Consider the following 18,995-nt stretch of genomic DNA (forward strand, 5'->3'; position numbering starts at 1 on the left):
AGAGGGGACGAGCAGGGCTGTCAATCACATCATAAGGGAGCCTTTTTCAACTCCATAGATAACATAATGAGGCGTTCTGCCTGTAGAAACATTAATGGTGCTATTGATACAAGCACTGACATGGGGGAACCAATCTTCCCAAGATTCATGAAAGCCACTAGCAACGTGTCTGAGTATATCGAGACTCTCAATGGAAATAAGCGTTCATGCTTTTTGTGTTATCCTCGGCAATTTACATGTATTATTTCGAACTATGTGTTCTTGTCATTATTTGCACTTCATGTACATTGATTTATTGCCAAATAAAGTCTATCTATCTATTTATCTACGCTGCGGACCATTTATTGTAGCCTCTACCTCCCGTGCTTAAACTACTGCTCAGAAGTTTGGGGTAACAAATATAAAACTACTAAAGTTCATGGACTTAATAAAGTACAAAAACCGCCAGTGTTATGCACCAAATTTTTAATAAGCAAATGGCCCCACATATAATGAAAATTTATTTTACTCATGAAACCAGCTATGCGTCCAGACACACAAATAACATTTTTTAAACCCCAATATAGAGCAAATAAAAAAGGACAGTGTTTATCAGTCGTAGGCGTCAACACATGGGTCAAACTTATTAAGAATTAACCAAAACAAAAAAATCTATCGACTTTCAAATTTCGTCTTAAAAATCACTTATATATATAATCATACTAATATTAACTAAAGTCCCCTCCCCCCCAAAAAACAACAAAAACAAGTATCGCTGCAATAATTAGAACAAAAATCTGTTATTCACAACTGAAATAAGCTATTTCTTGGCGCAAAGATTAAATAAAATCATACTTGTTTTCAGGTGTTAATGAATCTCGTATTATCTTTTCAACTTTGTTATTGTGCATTGCATATGCATAAAATTTAGATTTTTGATAGATTCTGAGTGATTTCTACCTATTTTGAAGTCCTAAATCTTCCTTTCAACTTCATTACTATTGGGTATAATGTGTATAGTAAATTGCTGTGAGTTGTTCTTGCTGTTTCCTTTCGTTTCGTTCCAGGTGTATGTGCCGTGGAAGATGTGGATTCTGAACATGCCCAACAGGACACAGTCGTACCCTGCACAGTACCACTCTGGTGACCTCACCTGAATCTACACCGTCCTGCCCTGCACAGTACCTTCCTGATGACCCCACCTGAATCAACTCAACGACCGACCTAACAAACCAAATAGAGACGTGCTGCGACAGTTGCCCACAGGACGGTTGCTCACACCAAACAAATGCTCACAAATGGGGAAAGGAATAATATGATGTAGATGTGGCATGCTTTAGTGGGCGATATACATGGCCAACTGAATTTACGAATACATTGCGCGGATACCACCAGGGGATGTTAATTAATCTGTTGCTACAGTTATGTGAGCATTTGACGTGGAATCGTGCGTCATGTGTGTGTGTGTATGTATGTCTTTAATCGTATGTAGCTTCTTATGAATCCTGTTTGTTTCCCCAAATCGTATAACTACATGTGGTGTGAGCGTGAGTGTGTTTGGCGCGGATGGGGACGGACGGTTGGCACCCCCTACGGTTGGCACCCCCCTCCCCCTCTTTCTGGGGGGAGGGAGAGGGGGTCAAAGGGCACGTGCGCTGGTATCCCCCTTCCCACCCGAATGTGGGGGGGGGGGGTGGCCTCACGTTGGCTTGGGTGGCACAGTGCCGAACAAGGACCGCGCGTGGGTGGTGGTGAATGCGAGTGTGAGTGGAGTGTACAGTACCCGGAAAGGGGGGATATGATAAGCTAGCATTAATGGTTAGGAGGTAGGGAATTAAGCTAGAGAAGTGGAGAGTGTGTCGCAAAGGAATGTAAGGGCCCACCCAGGAGCGACCAAAACCGAAGAACCGACGTCATCGACGCACAAGTAAGTACTTTTGAATCACACTACACCTTATATCTAAATTGTAAATGCATGTATGTCTTTATATGTGTGTAGCTTCTTGTGAACACTGTTTACCCAAATTGAATATTTACCTCTTATATCCATATAAATTGTAAATATTGGCTGTTCCTACTGGATGCAATTACTATTACTATCTTTGTGATAAAATTTACTTTTCTGTGAAAAATATTGTAAAAACTTAAATACTTATATATAAACTATTAAGGGAGAGCATTTTATAAGCTATTGCTTCCGCTCTCCATTTCAACAAATTAATATTTATATGTATATGTTTATATTTATATATGCATTTTCAACATGCAAATGTATTGTGTAATGTTTTGTTGAATAAACTGTTAAATTGAATTTAAAAATAGATAATACATAAGTATACAATGCCTCCAACTGCTCAGACGCTTCACTCACCAACGAAACGAATGACAAGAATAAAATAGCACTTCATATGAGATTTCCCTATCTAGTGGCTTAACGAAGGGCTTTTTACGGTACCGCTCGCTCATGAGAAATGCAGGTCAATCTTGCAGCTGTGGCAATATTTGACCTTTCTCATATTGAACATATGAGAAGTCGAATCTTCCGCACATCGTAGGTTAATTGACCTACACAGCATAATCGTTATACTTCTTTATGTAACAATAACAGGTATTTTCAAAGAGGAACTACCTCATCTCCACCACTCTTTCCCCTGGACACCCCTGGGAATTAAGAAAAAAAAGAAAAAAAAGAAAAAGAAAAAAAAGTCCACCAACAATTGTTTTCGCGGGAGATTAAATCCAGGAAGGTCTCCCCTCAATAAAGTATGCCTCTGAGTTTTCTATATCAAATTGTAAATTTGGTTTTGTCAGGCCAGGAGTAAAACACTGTTAATGTGTTTGTTACTTTGTAGGAGATTCTTGTGTAGACTTGCAATAATTTTTGAGGTTCCTGGGACATATAAAGGATCCAGAAGTGTCATTGAATTCAATTTGCAAACACAACAGTCATACAGGTAATAAGCAAGTACGATTACACTCTCGTTCGTTTTTAGTTCATTGTATGATAGTGATTATTTTTCTCATCTGCTCGTTGCTTTATTTTGTCTGGTTTTATAGTTCCAATCAAATATTGGTACTGCTAATCTTGTCGACAGGATAAAATCTTGTCAAAACACTTATTACTATTTTCATTCTCACATGATAGGTATGCAACGACTATAGATGCAATGCTACGAATTAGTGAGCACGTTTTCAAGGCTACTATTATTGTGATGCAAGGATTTTATATATAATTTGGGTCTGGGATACTCAGAATACAATAAAAATCTGCTTCGCCAAGGGAACTACTGCCTCCCAAAAAATAAGTTCCACTAAAAGCGTTATTTACCATAAATTATATAAAAACATGTTGTCATTCTGATTTACGAGTAAGATGACTGCGGGGCACAAGTTTGACACACAAATTTAACTCATTTGAAGTGGCCGTTTTTACTGTAAACATACTCAGAAGCTAATCCCATACGGGTGGGGTGGGGATGGGGGTCTTACCGAACCTATCCGAACTTAGGTGTAGACAAACGGAGTGGGTTTGATTTGTAATTTTTCCCATTGCGGTCCTCTTAAAAAACAAACAGAAATACATATACATTTAAATTAAGTGATATGACAAAGAACAGGCATGTTGAATCATAATAGTTACTTAACAATAATAAATGACATGACTCCTTATACAGAGAAATAAACAACTTATGTATATAGTGGTAATAAGTTTATTTGGCAATAAATCAAATACAGATAATGTATATAACGAAGATTAGAACATGGTACTACAAATAATAATCTGACATGATTCATTATGTAAAGAATAAAAAAAAAAAAAAAATAAGGCACCTGAAGTGTAAAACATAAAATATAGCAATAAGTTATAACAAAAAGTAACAATTATAGAATGACACAATAATAATAATATGATACAAGGATTGCACCAGTTTTGACAACATAAGAAAATATATAGCACAAGCAAATAATGATTAGAAATAGAATAGCTGCTATCACAAAAAAACATCGTTAAAGTATGCACAGAGACAACAAATTCAATCATAAGAAATAGGACCATGATATATAAAGAACTAAAAAAAAGACATTCTAGCTGTCATTTGAGAACTGAAAAAATTTTCTAACATGATATTTAAAGGCTTTTTTAATTTGTAAGCTATTTCTGGTGCATTTATGTACTACTGTACATAAATTGTATCTTAGGTACTTTGGGACATTATTGTAACTGTTGTATGGGGTCTCACTAAACGCCGACCAAAGTCGTCCAACGCCGACCGAAGCCGACCAAAACCACACAATGATGGTTTTTGCTCAAATGCATAATATATATATAAAAATAGCATGTGGTTGCATTATTTGACCTATTTTCTTTAAAATGTGTGATTTCCATGTAAAATCATCAGAGAAGTTACGTTTTTATCCTCTGCAAAATTACCAACCGGCAACCAACGCTGACCAAACCCAAACAATGACGGCTTTTGCTCAACTGACAAAAATGTAACTTCTCTTTGATCATTTTACATGGAAACCACACATTTGAAAGAAAATAGGTCAAATAATGCAACCATATGCTATTTTTTATATATAAATTATGCATTTGGGCAAAAACCGTCATTGTGTGGTTTTGGTCGGCTTTGGTTGACGTTGGTCGGCGGTTGGTAATTTTGCAGAGGATAAAAGCGTAACTTCTCTTTGATTATTTTACATGGAAATCACACATTTTCAAGAAAATAGGTCAAATAATGCAACCATATGCTAATTTTTATTTGAAATTATACATTTGAGCAAAAGCCGTCATTGTTTGGGTTTGGTCGGCATTGGTTGCCGGTTGGTAATTTTGCAGAGGATAAAAACGTAACTTCTCTTTGATGATTTTACATGGAAATCACACATTTTAAAGAAAATAGGTCAAATGATGCAACCACATGCTATTTTTATATATAGATTATGCATTTGAGCAAAAATCGTCATTGTGTGGTTTTGGTCGGCGTTGGTCGACTTTGGTCGGCACTTAGTGAGACCGGTTGTATGTATTGTATACATGATTTAGTTTCAGTTGTTTAATGCAGTAATCAACAGGCAACATTCCCTCTTTTAAAAAGTCCTCCGCTCCTACATGGCTCCTGCAAGGCAAGTCAAATATAAATCTTATGATTTGATTTTGAGCCACCTGCAATCTGGACTGATATCTTTTGGATAGCCCACTGTACCATGGGTCCTAACCATATCTATCCAAGTCCTAAATTTTCGAAGAGGAGCTATTGAGTCAATGGTGCCAAAAATTATTATAATTTTTTTTATTATTCCAGGCTTCTCACACTTCATTATAGTTCACAACATGTGACCAGTCAGTATTTTCAAACAAAATCTTCTTTAGAATAGTTCTTCAGTAAGCAAGCTTCCATAGTATTGTGGTCATGAACAACACACCTTTTCCACTTCCTTGTGCAGTAAGCTAGCAAATGATCACTAATCCCTACATTTATCACACCAGGCTGAACAATTATGTTTGGATTGGATACCATAATAAAATCTAAAATTGAACTGCTAGTTACAGATAACCTAGTAGGTACATTAATCAGTTGAACTTGCCCATTTGTATTCATCAAGTTATGTAATGTTTTTACTAAAGAATTTTTCTGACTTTAGAGTATTGGTAATGAAACATAGAATCATAGTTTCATATTTTACCATATTGAGTCTATTGTTACAGGCATTGATATTATTTTAGTTGTGTACACCTATGTGATATAGCATTATAAAATTAAATATTAGTTTTGTAAATTTTAATACATGAATGCAATATATAATTTTCTTGGTGGAAATAAATAACAAAAAACTTGCTACAAGCAAGTCTACTAATGAACGAAACCACTAGGATATGGTCCAGTCCAATCACTGTCAATTAGACGATGGCTTTCACATTGTGGACCAGGTGTTCTCCAACTCCAGGTGATGTTAATAAGTGCTGTTACAAAGAACATGGGGTTCTGCCATCATCTGTTAATTGCCCAAGGTACAATAATAATCAGGCCATCAGCGTCTGTGATGATGAAGATGACCCAGATGATCTTTAGAATTTGAGGCACTGAATTAGTAAATACAGGTTAGGTTACGTAGATTAGGTTAGAATAGACAAATTTACCATCCTTTCATTTCTTCAACCTTAGCATCTGTCAAAACAAACATAGCATATCATTCAACCACCGTGACTTCATTCATTAGTGAAAAGGTCTTAGCAAATTTTTTTGTTATTGATTTTCACCAAGAAAATTACATATTACATTAATGTATTATAATTTACAAAATTAATAATTAGCTTTCTATTGCTATTTCGTGTAGGTGTGTACAACTAAAAATTTGCCTAGGCATTCTCCTGATGATCATAAAAGTCCATTTGTTTTGGGGGTCTTTAGCATACCCCCATCAGTATCATGTGAGTTTTTGTTAGAAGAAGATCAACCCACACTGATTCTGTGTCACTATTATTCATGACAGCACGCGGGTTGAAGGCCAGGTCACTACAAATGAACATACATACACCACCACCAGAGTGTTCTCTGTCTTCGCGCTGTACTGTGTAACCATATATCTCCCCCTTGGTATGTTCTATTGAGCCGCCCAGCCAGGTTTCAGTGACCCCAATGACCACTGCATTGGAACATCTTGCGATGATACAAAGTTCATCTAAAACTTTGGCAGTAAACTTTTTGCATTGATCATAAAGTGAAGACCACATTTGTCGAAGCACTCAAATTTTTGTGGGAGGTGTCATTGCAACCAAGGGACTCATCATAGATGATTTCTTTGTTACCAAGTGACTCGTTAGGCTCATTGCCCTCAGGTTTCAGCTGTAGTAGTTGACTTGCCAGGCATTGAGGAAATGTAAACAGTAACTCATTGCTGATAGGTGAGTTGCTGAGGAGGTGAGTTGATCTAGAATGGAAAAAAATGATAAGGCATATAGTGGACCACTGTGTAATTGGTACCAGAATCTTTAGAATCAAAAGAAAAGAACTAGTTGTTCCAGCAGGGTAGGGTTTGTAATAATGGGTTTAAGTTAAATAACTTTGGTGTTAAGAAGGAAATAAGCAAGAACTGCCAGTAGAGTGGTTAATAAATGGAATAGACTTAGTAATAATGCAGTAAGCTCTAAAACTATTGATTATTTTAAGGGAAGATTAGATAACTTTATGGATAAGAAAGACAGGTGGTAATGGACATGGAACTGCCTAGTATAGGCCTCATGGTCTCTTGCAGTCTCTTTCATTCCTATGTTCTTATAAGTATTGCATGATTCAAGGAACTGAGAAGGAACAACAAAATGGTGTGGGATGGATGAAAGGTGCTTGTAATCTTTGACTTAGCCACCCCCTTTTAGTGGGGAAAGGGATTGGCATATGTGCTCAATATTATGTTCTTGTATAAACTGTTTATATGGAAAGCATCCATTTGAGAAGTAGTAATGCAGGAACACTTAAATGAGAGCAAAGCTCACAGAAAATCCAACTCTACATTAGTTAATCTTGACAGGTTGGAATGGCTTCTAAGCTTAGATGATATTTATTTCCTAAAAAGGTTCCACTAAGATTTTTTTTTTTTTTTATCATTTTTTTTTTTTTTTTTAGCCAGTATTATCACTCAAGAATATCATAACTGGTGAGGGAGATGTCCCAGGCATCATGAAAGATAACCAGGCTAATGATCATTTTGCCTCTGTGTTTCAATGACCTGTGGGTCAATTTTTTTTTAAATTCTCCCATTATACATTATTTTCTCACTACCTCCACATTCACTGGAATTGTACATTTGATAACAGTTTGTATTTGAGTGCATCATGATAGTCAATAGTTTTCAGAAGGCATTTCTCAATGGTTTTTCTTTTTCCTTCTAGAAAAATAAGTACTTTATTAAATATGACAAGGAAAAATATTGATAGTACCTCTGCAACTTGTTGGGTCAACTTGATATCATATGTTTTCCTAAAATAAGAACACAGGTGCACCACTCTCCAGTGTATCTTAAACGATGTGACTTGCATTACTTGAGTCAAATGAATAAGATGAATTAACCTTCCTAAAGTAGGTTATGTTTACATTTGGGCCTTGTGAGCCCAGCTGTAGTGTCATGGAGTTATATAAAAACACGGCCATTGTGACCAGCTAATCCAGTTCCTCATGACCAGATGGAAAAACTAAAGCAAAATTGGAGTCATTTCTGGTCGTGGTGATTTTCAGTGCACATATATTGAAAAAATAGAGTGGAACATATTGTACCACCATGTCTGTTTGTGGTTCTACTTATTCTATGTTAGAGCATGGCATGTACAAAGGGTTTATTTAGGTACAAAGGAACTTGTGGATGAAATGACTTGTGTACAGAACGTTAGCACTCTTGTGATTTCAGGATCTCAAAAAGTTAGATGTTGATCTTATAATGATTTTTTTTTTTTTTCTTTCAGGATGAGGATAATTATCAACAATTGGAGAACCTTTGTGTAGATTCCATATATTTGACATACAACAAAGAGAATCTGGTGTGACGTTTACAGCACAACTATATCACAGGTGATTTTAAATATTACGTGATGGCCCACACAGAAGAGAAGACTTTCCAATGTGACCTGTGCAGTGCAGCTTTCTTAACAAAGGATAATCTCAAAAGTCACGTGCTTACCCATGAAGGAGAGAAGCCTTTCCAGTGTGACCTATGTGATGCAGCTTTTTTACAAAAGAGTAATCTTAAGGCTCATGTGATTACCCATGGTGAAACACCTTTCCAGTGTGACCTGTGTGATGCAGCTTTCTCGCACAGGAGTAGTCTCAAACTTCATGTGGCAAATCACACTGAAGAGAAAGATTTTCAGTGTGACTTATGTGATGCAACTTTCTCACAAAAGTATGATCTCAAACAGCATATAATGACCCATACTCGTGAAAGGCCTTTTCAGTGTGACATATGCAATGCAGCTTTCTCAGAAAAGTGTCATCTCAAACGTCACTTGCTTACCCACACAGGAGAGAAGCCTTTTCACTGTGATCAATGCAATGCAACTTTCTCAAGAAAGAATGCTCTTAAACGTCACATGCTTACCCACACAGGAGAGAAACCTTTCCAGTGTGACATGTGCAGTGCTGCTTTCTCGCAAAAAAGTAGTCTCAAAGATCACGTGATGACTCATACTGGAGAGAAGCCTTTTCAGTGTGATCTGTGCGATGCAGCTTTCTCAAGAAAGACTAGTCTCAAATGTCATGTGCTTACCCACACAGGAGAGAAGCCTTTCCATTGTGACCAATGCAATGGAAGTTTCTCACGAAAGAGTGATCTCAATCGTCACATGCTTACCCACACAGGAGAGAAGCCTTTCCAGTGTGACCAGTGCAGTGCAGCTTTCTCAGGAAAGACTGATCTCACACGTCACATGCTTACCCACACAGGAGAGAAACCTTTTCAGTGTGACTTGTGCGATGCAGCTTTTACACTAAAACGTCATCTTAAACGTCACATGCTCACCCACACAGGAGAGAAGCCTTTTAAATGTGGCCTGTGCAATGCCACTTTTTCACAAAGCAGCAGTCTCAAAGATCATGTGGTGACCCATACTGGAGAAAAACCGTTTCAGTGTGATCAGTGTGATGCAGCTTTCCCACTAAACAGTTACCTCAAACGTCACATGCTTACCCACACGGGAGAGAAACCTTTTCAGTGTGACCTGTGTGATTCCTCTTTCAAGCGAAAGAATTATCTCAAACAGCATAGACTGATCCATACTCGATAGAGTAATCTCGAGTTATATGTGATGGAATGTATCTAATTTACTGACAAAGGGCATTGCATTCTTAAACTCGGTATGCAAGGTTTAGCTGAAATTGGTGGCCTTGTCTATTGTCATCTTATTGTTATCACTTCTGTGTCATCTGTGGAGAGTAAATGTGTGCCTCATGTATGATTTGAGATGAAACTACTAATTATTGCTTTGTTGTCATTCAAATATTTAATGCTGACCTCTATGCTCTGAGTGATGGCATACATAGATTTAAAAGTTATATTGGCAAAGGCAACATGATACATAGCGCATTTGGTTACATTCTGGACGGAGGGGTGAATACAGTTTCTATGTGGTAGCTTCTTTATATGACAAGTAGAAATGTAATTTGGTAAAATGTATGCATTCTTTGTGGCTTTTAGGGGTGGCAGAATTGATAACTTCTATTTATATATTTATTTATTTTATATATATTTTTTCTTTTTTACTTTCTTTACCTTGGGTATCAAAATGTATATTCCCATTGCTGATCTAATAGTGGATTTATACAAAATGTGTAAGTTTACTGTTTGAGGTTCACTTGCATGTATGTAATACTTTTTAGGGGATTGAGTTAGATATGTAATAGAATGAGTGGAATGCCACTTAATCTGTACAAGACAAGCACATAAATGAAATAAACAAATAAACAAAAAATACTGCTTTGTTACAGCACCTAAATGCACGTCTAACAGAGTGTGCAGGCATTGGCTACTGGGACAATTGTCACTGGGACTATTGCCACTGGGATTATTGCCACTGAGAAAATAGTCCATTTAGGAATATTGTCACTGGGAATGTTGCCACTGCTTTTACTGTTTATCATTCAAAATTTTCTCATGTTGATAATTGTTTTGATAACTGTTTATCTCTAAAAAAATGCTAGATAATTTTTCAAACCACTGTTATTTAAGAAATCACTAATTACCCATTTAATGAGTTCATAACAGCGGACTTTCTGACATTTTATCGCTAAAGATTATCTCATGTTAATACCTGTTTTGATAACTGTATCTCTAAAAATGTTAACAGGTCTTTCAACCCACTGTTATTAACAAAATGACTAATTACCCATTTAATGAGTTTATAACAACTGACTTTCTGACTTTTACTATCTGTTTATTGATCAAAATTTTCTCATTTAACAATTGTTATGATAAGTGCTAATCTAAATTTTTTTTTCAACAATCTTACTGATGTTAAAGATAATTGTTTTGAATCACATTTAACTGCTAATCTTTCTTAAATTTGTCTTAATTTAGATGTGATCTCTCAGGTCAGCTATATTCGGTCTACCTAGCTCATTCCTCATTGGACCTTTTCTTTGACAGATGTCTATGAAAATGATACATAAACAAATTAAGCTGATCTCCCTATCCTTCGTATTTTTACTTAGAATTTTGTTGTTTTACACTTCTTAAGCAAAAACAGAAATTATACACACACCCACACCTACACACCCAGGGCTGAAATAATTTCAGTATCACTGTGCTGCAGGTTGTTACTCCAACTCTTGTGGGCAGGGAGTTGGGGGTGTGTGCATGTAAGGTCACAGCATTACCCATAGATTGGTCATATACGAGTTCTGAGCTCTCTTTCTTGAGGGAAATAGCTGTTGATCACAAGTCCAACCCATGATCCAAAGACTATGGTGAATCACACACACAAACACACACACTTTTGTCGGATGGACGGCAAGGATTAGAGTTCTGAAGAAAAAGTGAAATTTTCGTGGACCTCAATACAAATGAAGTACCTATTGTATTTACAGGGAAGGGGCTAACTCGCGGTGTCATGGGAAAGTGAGGAAAAAGGAGAAGGGGAGGGATTACTGAGGGAAATGGAAGGAAATGAGGAAGGGGAGGACTTGGTCCAAGAGGCCAGACATCTTGTAAACAAACGGAGGACCGATGATTCTGGTGATGGGATTAACAAAAATGTAAAGATTAGAAATATAGATAAGAGCAGCACAATGGAAGGTGAGGATAATAATTTCCAGGGATTTAATGAGGGTGGGGGGGATACCAACCTCCCCCGATTGACAAGACTAGAGGAGAAACTTGATAAGATGATCGAACATTGGGAAGACAGGTTCGGTAACGTAACCAACATTGCGCAGAGAGTTGAAAAGTTGGAAGAACTAGAGAAGGCGAACAAAAATTTAACTAATGAAATAGAACTAAAAAGACAGTTAAAAGAAGTAAAAGAGGAGAATGAAGAATTAAAGAGGAATAATAAAGACAATAAAGAGGCCATAGCAAAAGAAGCACAGGGTTGGAAAAAAATCCAGGAAAACAGTAAAGTTGCATTTACTGACATAATTAAACAGCAAATGAAAGAACAAACTGAAGACTCAGTTATCAAAGTGATGAGACAGAAGGAGAATATAGTAAGAGACTTAGCAGATAAAAAGAAATGTATAATTATATTGGGAATGGAAGAGAAACATAACCTAGATAGAACTTCAAGAATCAGTGAGGAAAAAGAAAAAGTAAGCAGTTTACTAGAATTAGTTCAGGAAGATAAACCTGAAATCATGAAACAAATTGAAGCGATGTATAGTCTCGGACAATATAGTACAGATAAGACCAGACCAATTAAGATTAAATTCAGTCACAAACGACGGCAGAGAATATCTTAGCAAAAAACAGGGAAACTAGCAGCAAGTGAACAATATAAAAAGGTATGGATAAAAAGAGAAATGAATAAAGAGGAAGAAAAAATGAAAAGGAAAGAAGCTAAAGAAAAAAAAAAACGAGATAAGAACGGAGTCAGAAAAAGAAGAATTCTATTGGAGAGTAGTGAATATGAAAGTGAGGAAATGGAACATAACAGAGAGAAACAAAAAAGAAACAGAAAATACAATGGAAATAACAAAAAGTTAAGAGTGTCCTACACAAATATAGATGGATTAATAACAGGACTGAATGATCTGAACGAGTATCTGAAGGAAAAAGAACCGGACATAATGGGAATTGTAGAGACAAATTAAAAGGTCCACTACCACCCAACAGCATAGGACACAATGCATATAATTATAGGATTATAACCAGAGAGATAAAACAAGGGGGTGGAGTTATGTTCCTGACTAAGAAGAATATAAACGTGAAGAGTGTCACATATGGAAAGAATAGAGTAGAGATGATTATGATAGAAGTAGAAGACAGAGATAAGAAGAGCAGAAAGTTTGTAATAAACTACGTGTCCCCAAAAACAGCCTCGTGGGAAGAGAGTGAACATAAAAGTATGTTAGAAGACATAAGAATAAAATTAAACAAGATAATGGAAGATGGAGGAAGAATAGTTATGATGGGCGACTATAATTGCAAAGAAATCTGCTGGGAAGAGATGACCATAAAGGGTGGAGAAGACTCATGGGGAAATGTTCTACTTGAGATGATTATTGACCAAACAATGACACAATGGATTCAGGAGAACACTAGGTATAGAAATGAAGAAGAACCATCAAGACTAGACCTAATAATCACATCAGAACCTGAAATAGTGGAAAAGATAGAATACCAGGCACCAATAAGTAAGTGACCACATATTGATAGAACTAGAACTAAATGAGAAAAAATACATGAATAATATAGAAAAGGAAGAATGATGTATGAAAAAACAAACTTTGATAAAATAAGAGAATTCTTTCAAAATGAAAACTGGGAAAGAATATACAAAGAAGATACAACAGTGGAAGAGAAATGGAATATTTGACAAAAAAAAATTATAAAAAAAAATGAGTGGAAAAGTATGTCCCAAGACAAAAACAAGAAAAAGAATATGTAAAGTGCTGGTACAACAAAAGTTGTAGGGAGTTAAAAGACAAAAGAGACAAAGCTTGGACCAAATGGAAGAAAGACAAAAGACCTGAAAAATGGAAAATATATACTTGTTATAGAAATGAATATGTACAAGCGTGCAGAGAGGAAAAGAGAAAATATGAAAAAGATGTCATAGAAAAATGTAAAGATCAACCAAAACAGATTTGTAAACAACAAACTGAAAAACAAACAAGATTTGGAGAAATTAAGACAAGGAGGAGTTGAATACACAGAGGAAATAGAAATGGCGGAAATTATGAACAGGCATTTTAAATCAGTGTTTACAAGGGAGAATATACAACCGGAAGAGATCGAATGGAAGGAGAAAGTCCCCCCTATGAAAGAAATTGAAGTAACAAAGAATGAAATAATGAAACACTTGAGTAATCTTGATGTTAGAAAATCACATGGACCAGATGAAATAGCAAACTGGATTTTGAAAGAATGCAGAAATGAACTGGCAGACAAAATACATAGCTTAATATATAGTACCTTGAAAGAAGGAAAAGTTCCAGAAGATTGTAAAAAAGCAAATATAGTACCTATATATAAAGGAGGAAATAAAGACCCTACCAACTATAGACCAGTCTCTCTAACAAGTACAATAGCAAAAATTTGTGAAAGAATTATCAAAAGTAGATGGGTAAAATATTTAGAAAAAAACAGCATGCTAAATCCAAGGCAATTTGGATTCAGACAAGGACGATCATGCATCACTAATTTAATATGTTTCTATTCAAGGCTAATAGATATAATACAAGAAAGAGATGGATGGGCTGATTGTACATTTCTAGACCTAAAAAAAGCTTTTGACAAAGTACCACATAAGAAGTTGCTTAAGAAATTAGAAACTGAAGGAGGAATACAGGGCAAACTGCTTAAATGGATGGAAGACTTTTTGCAAGAAAGAAAAATGAGAGTAGTGATAAGAGACAAACACTCAAAATGGGATGAAGTAATAAGCAGTGTTCCACAAGGAACAGTTCTGGCCCCAATAATGTTTGCTATATATATTAATGATATGGATGAAGAAATTGAAAGTTATATGAGCTTCTTTGCAGATGATGCAAAACTATTAAAAAAAAGTGAAAACGGAAGAAGATTGCGAGTCATTACAGAGTGATCTAAATAAAGTATGGGAATGGAGTAGGAAGTGGGAGATGGAGTTCAACACTAAAAAGTGTAGTATAATGGAATTTGGAAAAAGCAAAAACAGAATAACAGGATCATATAAATTGGGAGAAGAAGGAATAAAAAAAGTAGAAAATGAGAAGGACCTGGGAGTCATTATTATGAATAATATGCCACCTGGGAAACATATAAATAAGATTTTTGGAGAAACTTATAATCTAATAAGAACCATCAAAGTTGCATTTACATACCTGGATGGAGAAATGGTGAAGAAAATTCTAATCACTTTGATAAGACCAAGATTGGAATATGCAGCAACGATGTGGTCACCAAGTACAAAAAAATGTATAACAAAACTTGAAAGAATACAAAGAGCAATTACAAAATTGGCACCAACACACTCAAAACTATCATATGAAGAGAGACTAGCAAAACTTGAACTACAGACACTAGAGCAAAGAAGAGAGAGAGGAGATTTGATAGCTATTTACAGAATCATGAAAAGCATAGAAATTATTGATAGAGAGAATCTGATAAAATGGGATGATAGAAATACAAGAGGGCACAGATAGAAAATCAAGAAAGACAGCTATAGAAGATATCTAAAAAGAACAGCTTTCCTCACAGAGTAATAGACAGAACAAGTTAAATGAGAAAGTGGTGTGTGCAAAAACAATACATGAATTTAAAAATAGGTAAAATGAGATATGAAGACGGGACACCACGAGCATAGCTCCCCTTCCCGTAAAATACAACTAGGTAAATACACACACATCGGTCGGGGTGGCAGCGAAGTCTGGACTCTGGTGAAATCTCCAAAATTACGACGATCACAATGACAAGGAAGTACCTGTGTTGTATTAATAGGAAAGGGGAAAGCTCGTGGTGTAGTGGGAAGCTAAAGAAAAAGGAGAAGAGAAGGGATTACTGAGGAAATGAGGAAGGGGACAAACGGGCCTCGGATCTCAGGAGAAGCGTAAACAAACGGGGGGCAGAATACACAGACGAACAAGGGAGCATGGGTGTCAAGAGCAGAAATATAGATAACAGCTCCCCTAACTAGTAAATCTAGAGGAGAAAAAAAAAAAGAAAAATGAAGAAAGAATGGGAGGTTAGGTTTGACCAAATAACTCTAGTTGCCGAGAAAGTTGATAAACTGGAAGAATTAAAGAAAGAGAATCAAAATCTAATGAAAGAAATAGAAGAATTAAAAAGACAGTTAAGAGAAGTAAAAGAAGAGAATGAGGAATTAAAGAGGAATAATAAAGAAAGTAAAGAGTTCATAGCAAAAGAGGTAAGTGGTTGGAAGAAAGTACAAGAGAACAATAATATGGAATTTAGAGGTATAATGGAACAGCAGATGTTACAACAAACTAAGGACATAGTTATTTAAGTGATGAGGGATATTGTGAATATAGTAAGATACTTTTCGGATAAAAAGAAACGTATAATTATATTAGGGATGGAAGAGATGTATAATCCAAATAGGACTACAAGAATCTAGGAGGAAAATGAAAAAGTAAATAAAATTTTAGAAGTAGTCCAAGAAGATGAACCTAAAATAGGGAAACAAACAGAAGAAATGTATTGTCTAGGGAAATACAATACAGATAAGACCAGACCAATTAAGATTAAATTCAGGTCACAAACGATAGCAGAGAATATCTTAGCAAAAACAGGGAAACTAGCAGACACTGATCAATATAAACAGGTATGGATAAAAAGAGAAATGAATAAAGAGGAAAGATAGGATGAAAAAACAAAAAGACTAGAAGCTAAGGAAAAAATGAGAAAAGAACAGTCAGAAAGAGAAAAATTCTATTGGAGAGTAGTGAATATGAGAGTGAGGAAATGGTTCATAGCAGAGGAAAACAGAAGGGAAACAGAAAACACAATGGAAGTAGAAGAAAATTAAAAGTGTCTTACACAAATATAGATGGCTTGATAACAGGCTTAAATGAACTGAATGACTATCTAAAGAAAAAAGTACAGGACATAATGGGAATTGTAGAGACAAAATTAAAAGGTCCACTACCACCCAACAGTGTAGGACATGGTGCATATAATTGTTGGATTAGAAACAGAGAGACAAAACAAGGGGGTGGAGTTACCTTCCTGACTAAGAAGGATATAGATGTGAGGAATGTCACATATGGAAAGAATAGAGTAGAGATGATTATGATGGAAGTGGAGGACAGGGATGGGAAGAGCAGGAAGTTTGTAGTAAATTATGTGCCTCCTAAAACGGCCTCGTGGGAAGAGAGAGAACACAAAAATATGTTAGAAGACACAAGGATAACACTAAATAAGATAATGGAAGATGGAGGAAGAATAGTTATAATGGGTGACTTTAATTGTAAAGAAATCTGCTGGGAAGAGATGACAGTGAAGGGTGGAGACGACCTATGGGGAAATGTACTACTTGATATGATTATAGAACATACAATGACGCAATGGATTCAAGAGAATACTAGGTATAGAAATGAGGAAGAATCATGAAAAAATATAGAGAGGGAAGATTGACGTATGAAAATTTTTTTTTTTGATAAATTAAGAGAATTCTTTCAAAAAGACTGGGAAAGAATACACAAGGAGGAAACAACAGTAGAAGAGAAATGGAATATTTTGACAAAAATTTGTAAAGGAGTGGAAAAGTATGTCCCAAGACAAAAGTAAGAAAAAGAATATGTAAAGTGCTGGTACAACAAAAGATGTAGGGAATTAAAAGACACAAGAGATAAAGCTTGGAAAATGGAAAAAAGACAAAAGACCTGAAAAATGGAAAATAAATACTAGTTATAGAAATGAATATGTACAAGTGTGCAGAGAATAAAAGATAAAATACGAAAAAGATGTCATAGAAAAATGTAAAGATCAATCAAAACTATTTTACAGATTTGTAAACAACAAACTGAAAAACAAACAAGAATTAGAGAAACTACGACAAGGAGGAGTTGAAAACACAGAGGAAATAGAAATGGCAGAAATTATGAACAAACATTTTAAATCGGTGTTTACAACCCAGAGATATCGAATGGAAGGAGAAAGTCCCCCCTATGAAAGAGATAGAAGTATCAAGGAATGAAATAATGAAACACTTGAGTAATCTCGATGTCAGAAAATTGCATGGACCAGATGAAATAGCAAACTGGATTTTGAGAGAATGTAGGAATGAACTAACAGACAAAATACATAGCCTAATAAACAGTTCATTGAAAGAAGGAAAAGTTCCAAAAGATTGGAAAAGAGCAAATATAGTACCAATATATAAAGGGGGAAACAAGGAAGACCCTACTAACTATAGACCGGTCTCTCTAACAAGTACGATAGCAAAAATTTGTGAAAGAATGATCAAAAGTAGATGGGTAAGGCATTTGGAAAAAAACAAAACAAAACAAAAAAACGTACTAAATCCAAGGCAATTTGGGCTCAGACAAGGATGACCATGCGTCACAAACTTAATGTGTTTCTATTCACTACTAATAGATGTAATATAAGAAAGAGATGTATGGGCTGATTGTGCATTTCTAGACCTGAAAAAAGCTTTAGATAAGGTACCACATAAGAAGTTGCTTAAGACATTAGAAACTGAAGGAGGAATACAGGACAAACTGCTGAAGTGGATGGAAGACTTCTTGTATGAAAAAAAAAAAAACGAGAGTAGTGATAAGAGACAAACACTCTAATTGGGATGAAGTGATAAGTGGTGTTTCACAAGGAACAGTTCTGGCCCCAATAATGTTTGCTATATATATTAATGATATGGATAAAGGAATTGAAAGTTATATGAGCTTCTTTGCGGACGATGCAAAGTTGTTGAAAAAAGTGAACACTGAAGAAGATTGTGAGTCGCTACAGAGTGATGTCAATAAAGTATGGGAATGGAGTAGGAAGTGGGAGATGGAATTCAATATTAAGAAGTGTAGTATAATGAAACTTGGAAGAAGCAAAAAAAGAATAGTGGAATCATATACATTGGGAGAAGAAGAAATTAAAAAAGTAGAAAATGAGAAGGACCTGGGAGTCATTATTATGAATGATATGTCCTCTGAGAAACATAATTTTTTTTTAAGAAACTTATAATTTAATAAAAACAATCAAGGTGGCATTTACATACGTGGACAAAGAACTGGTGAAGAAAATACTAGTCACTTTGATAAGACCAAGATTGGAGTATGCAGCGACGACGTGGTCACTAAGTACAAAAAAAAAAAAAAATGTATAACAAAACTTGAAAGAATACAAAGAGCAATTACGAA

At 35.6% G+C, this 18,995-nt stretch overlaps 1 protein-coding gene across 3 annotated transcripts; it reads left to right on the plus strand.

The window, feature by feature from the left end:
- The first annotated feature begins 1,773 nt into the window (after positions 1 to 1,773).
- On the plus strand, positions 1,774 to 11,139 carry LOC143029890 (uncharacterized). 3 transcript variants are annotated; one of them, XM_076193064.1, is made up of 2 exons: positions 1,774 to 1,906; positions 8,438 to 11,139. In XM_076193064.1, the coding sequence occupies exon 2, from the start codon at positions 8,564 to 8,566 to the stop codon at positions 9,752 to 9,754; it is 1,191 nt and encodes a 396-aa protein (XP_076049179.1). In that variant the 5' UTR covers positions 1,774 to 1,906; positions 8,438 to 8,563; the 3' UTR covers positions 9,755 to 11,139. The 3 variants fall into 3 exon arrangements, with proteins under 3 accessions (XP_076049179.1, XP_076049178.1, XP_076049177.1); XM_076193063.1 differs by lacking the exon at positions 1,774 to 1,906 and adding an exon at positions 2,783 to 2,944; XM_076193062.1 differs by lacking the exon at positions 1,774 to 1,906 and adding an exon at positions 2,783 to 2,933.
- Positions 11,140 to 18,995: the final 7,856 nt, after the last annotated feature.

Source organism: Oratosquilla oratoria, chromosome 11 (assembly GCF_046742065.1).
Source record: "Oratosquilla oratoria isolate Oo_2021 chromosome 11, ASM4674206v1, whole genome shotgun sequence".
NCBI classification, from domain to species: domain Eukaryota; kingdom Metazoa; phylum Arthropoda; class Malacostraca; order Stomatopoda; family Squillidae; genus Oratosquilla; species Oratosquilla oratoria.

Bases quoted from the DNA above. Each gene is read 5' to 3' on its own strand.
- LOC143029890 (XM_076193064.1), top strand. From the start codon at position 8,564: ATGGCCCACACAGAAGAGAAGACTTTCCAATGTGACCTGTGCAGTGCA.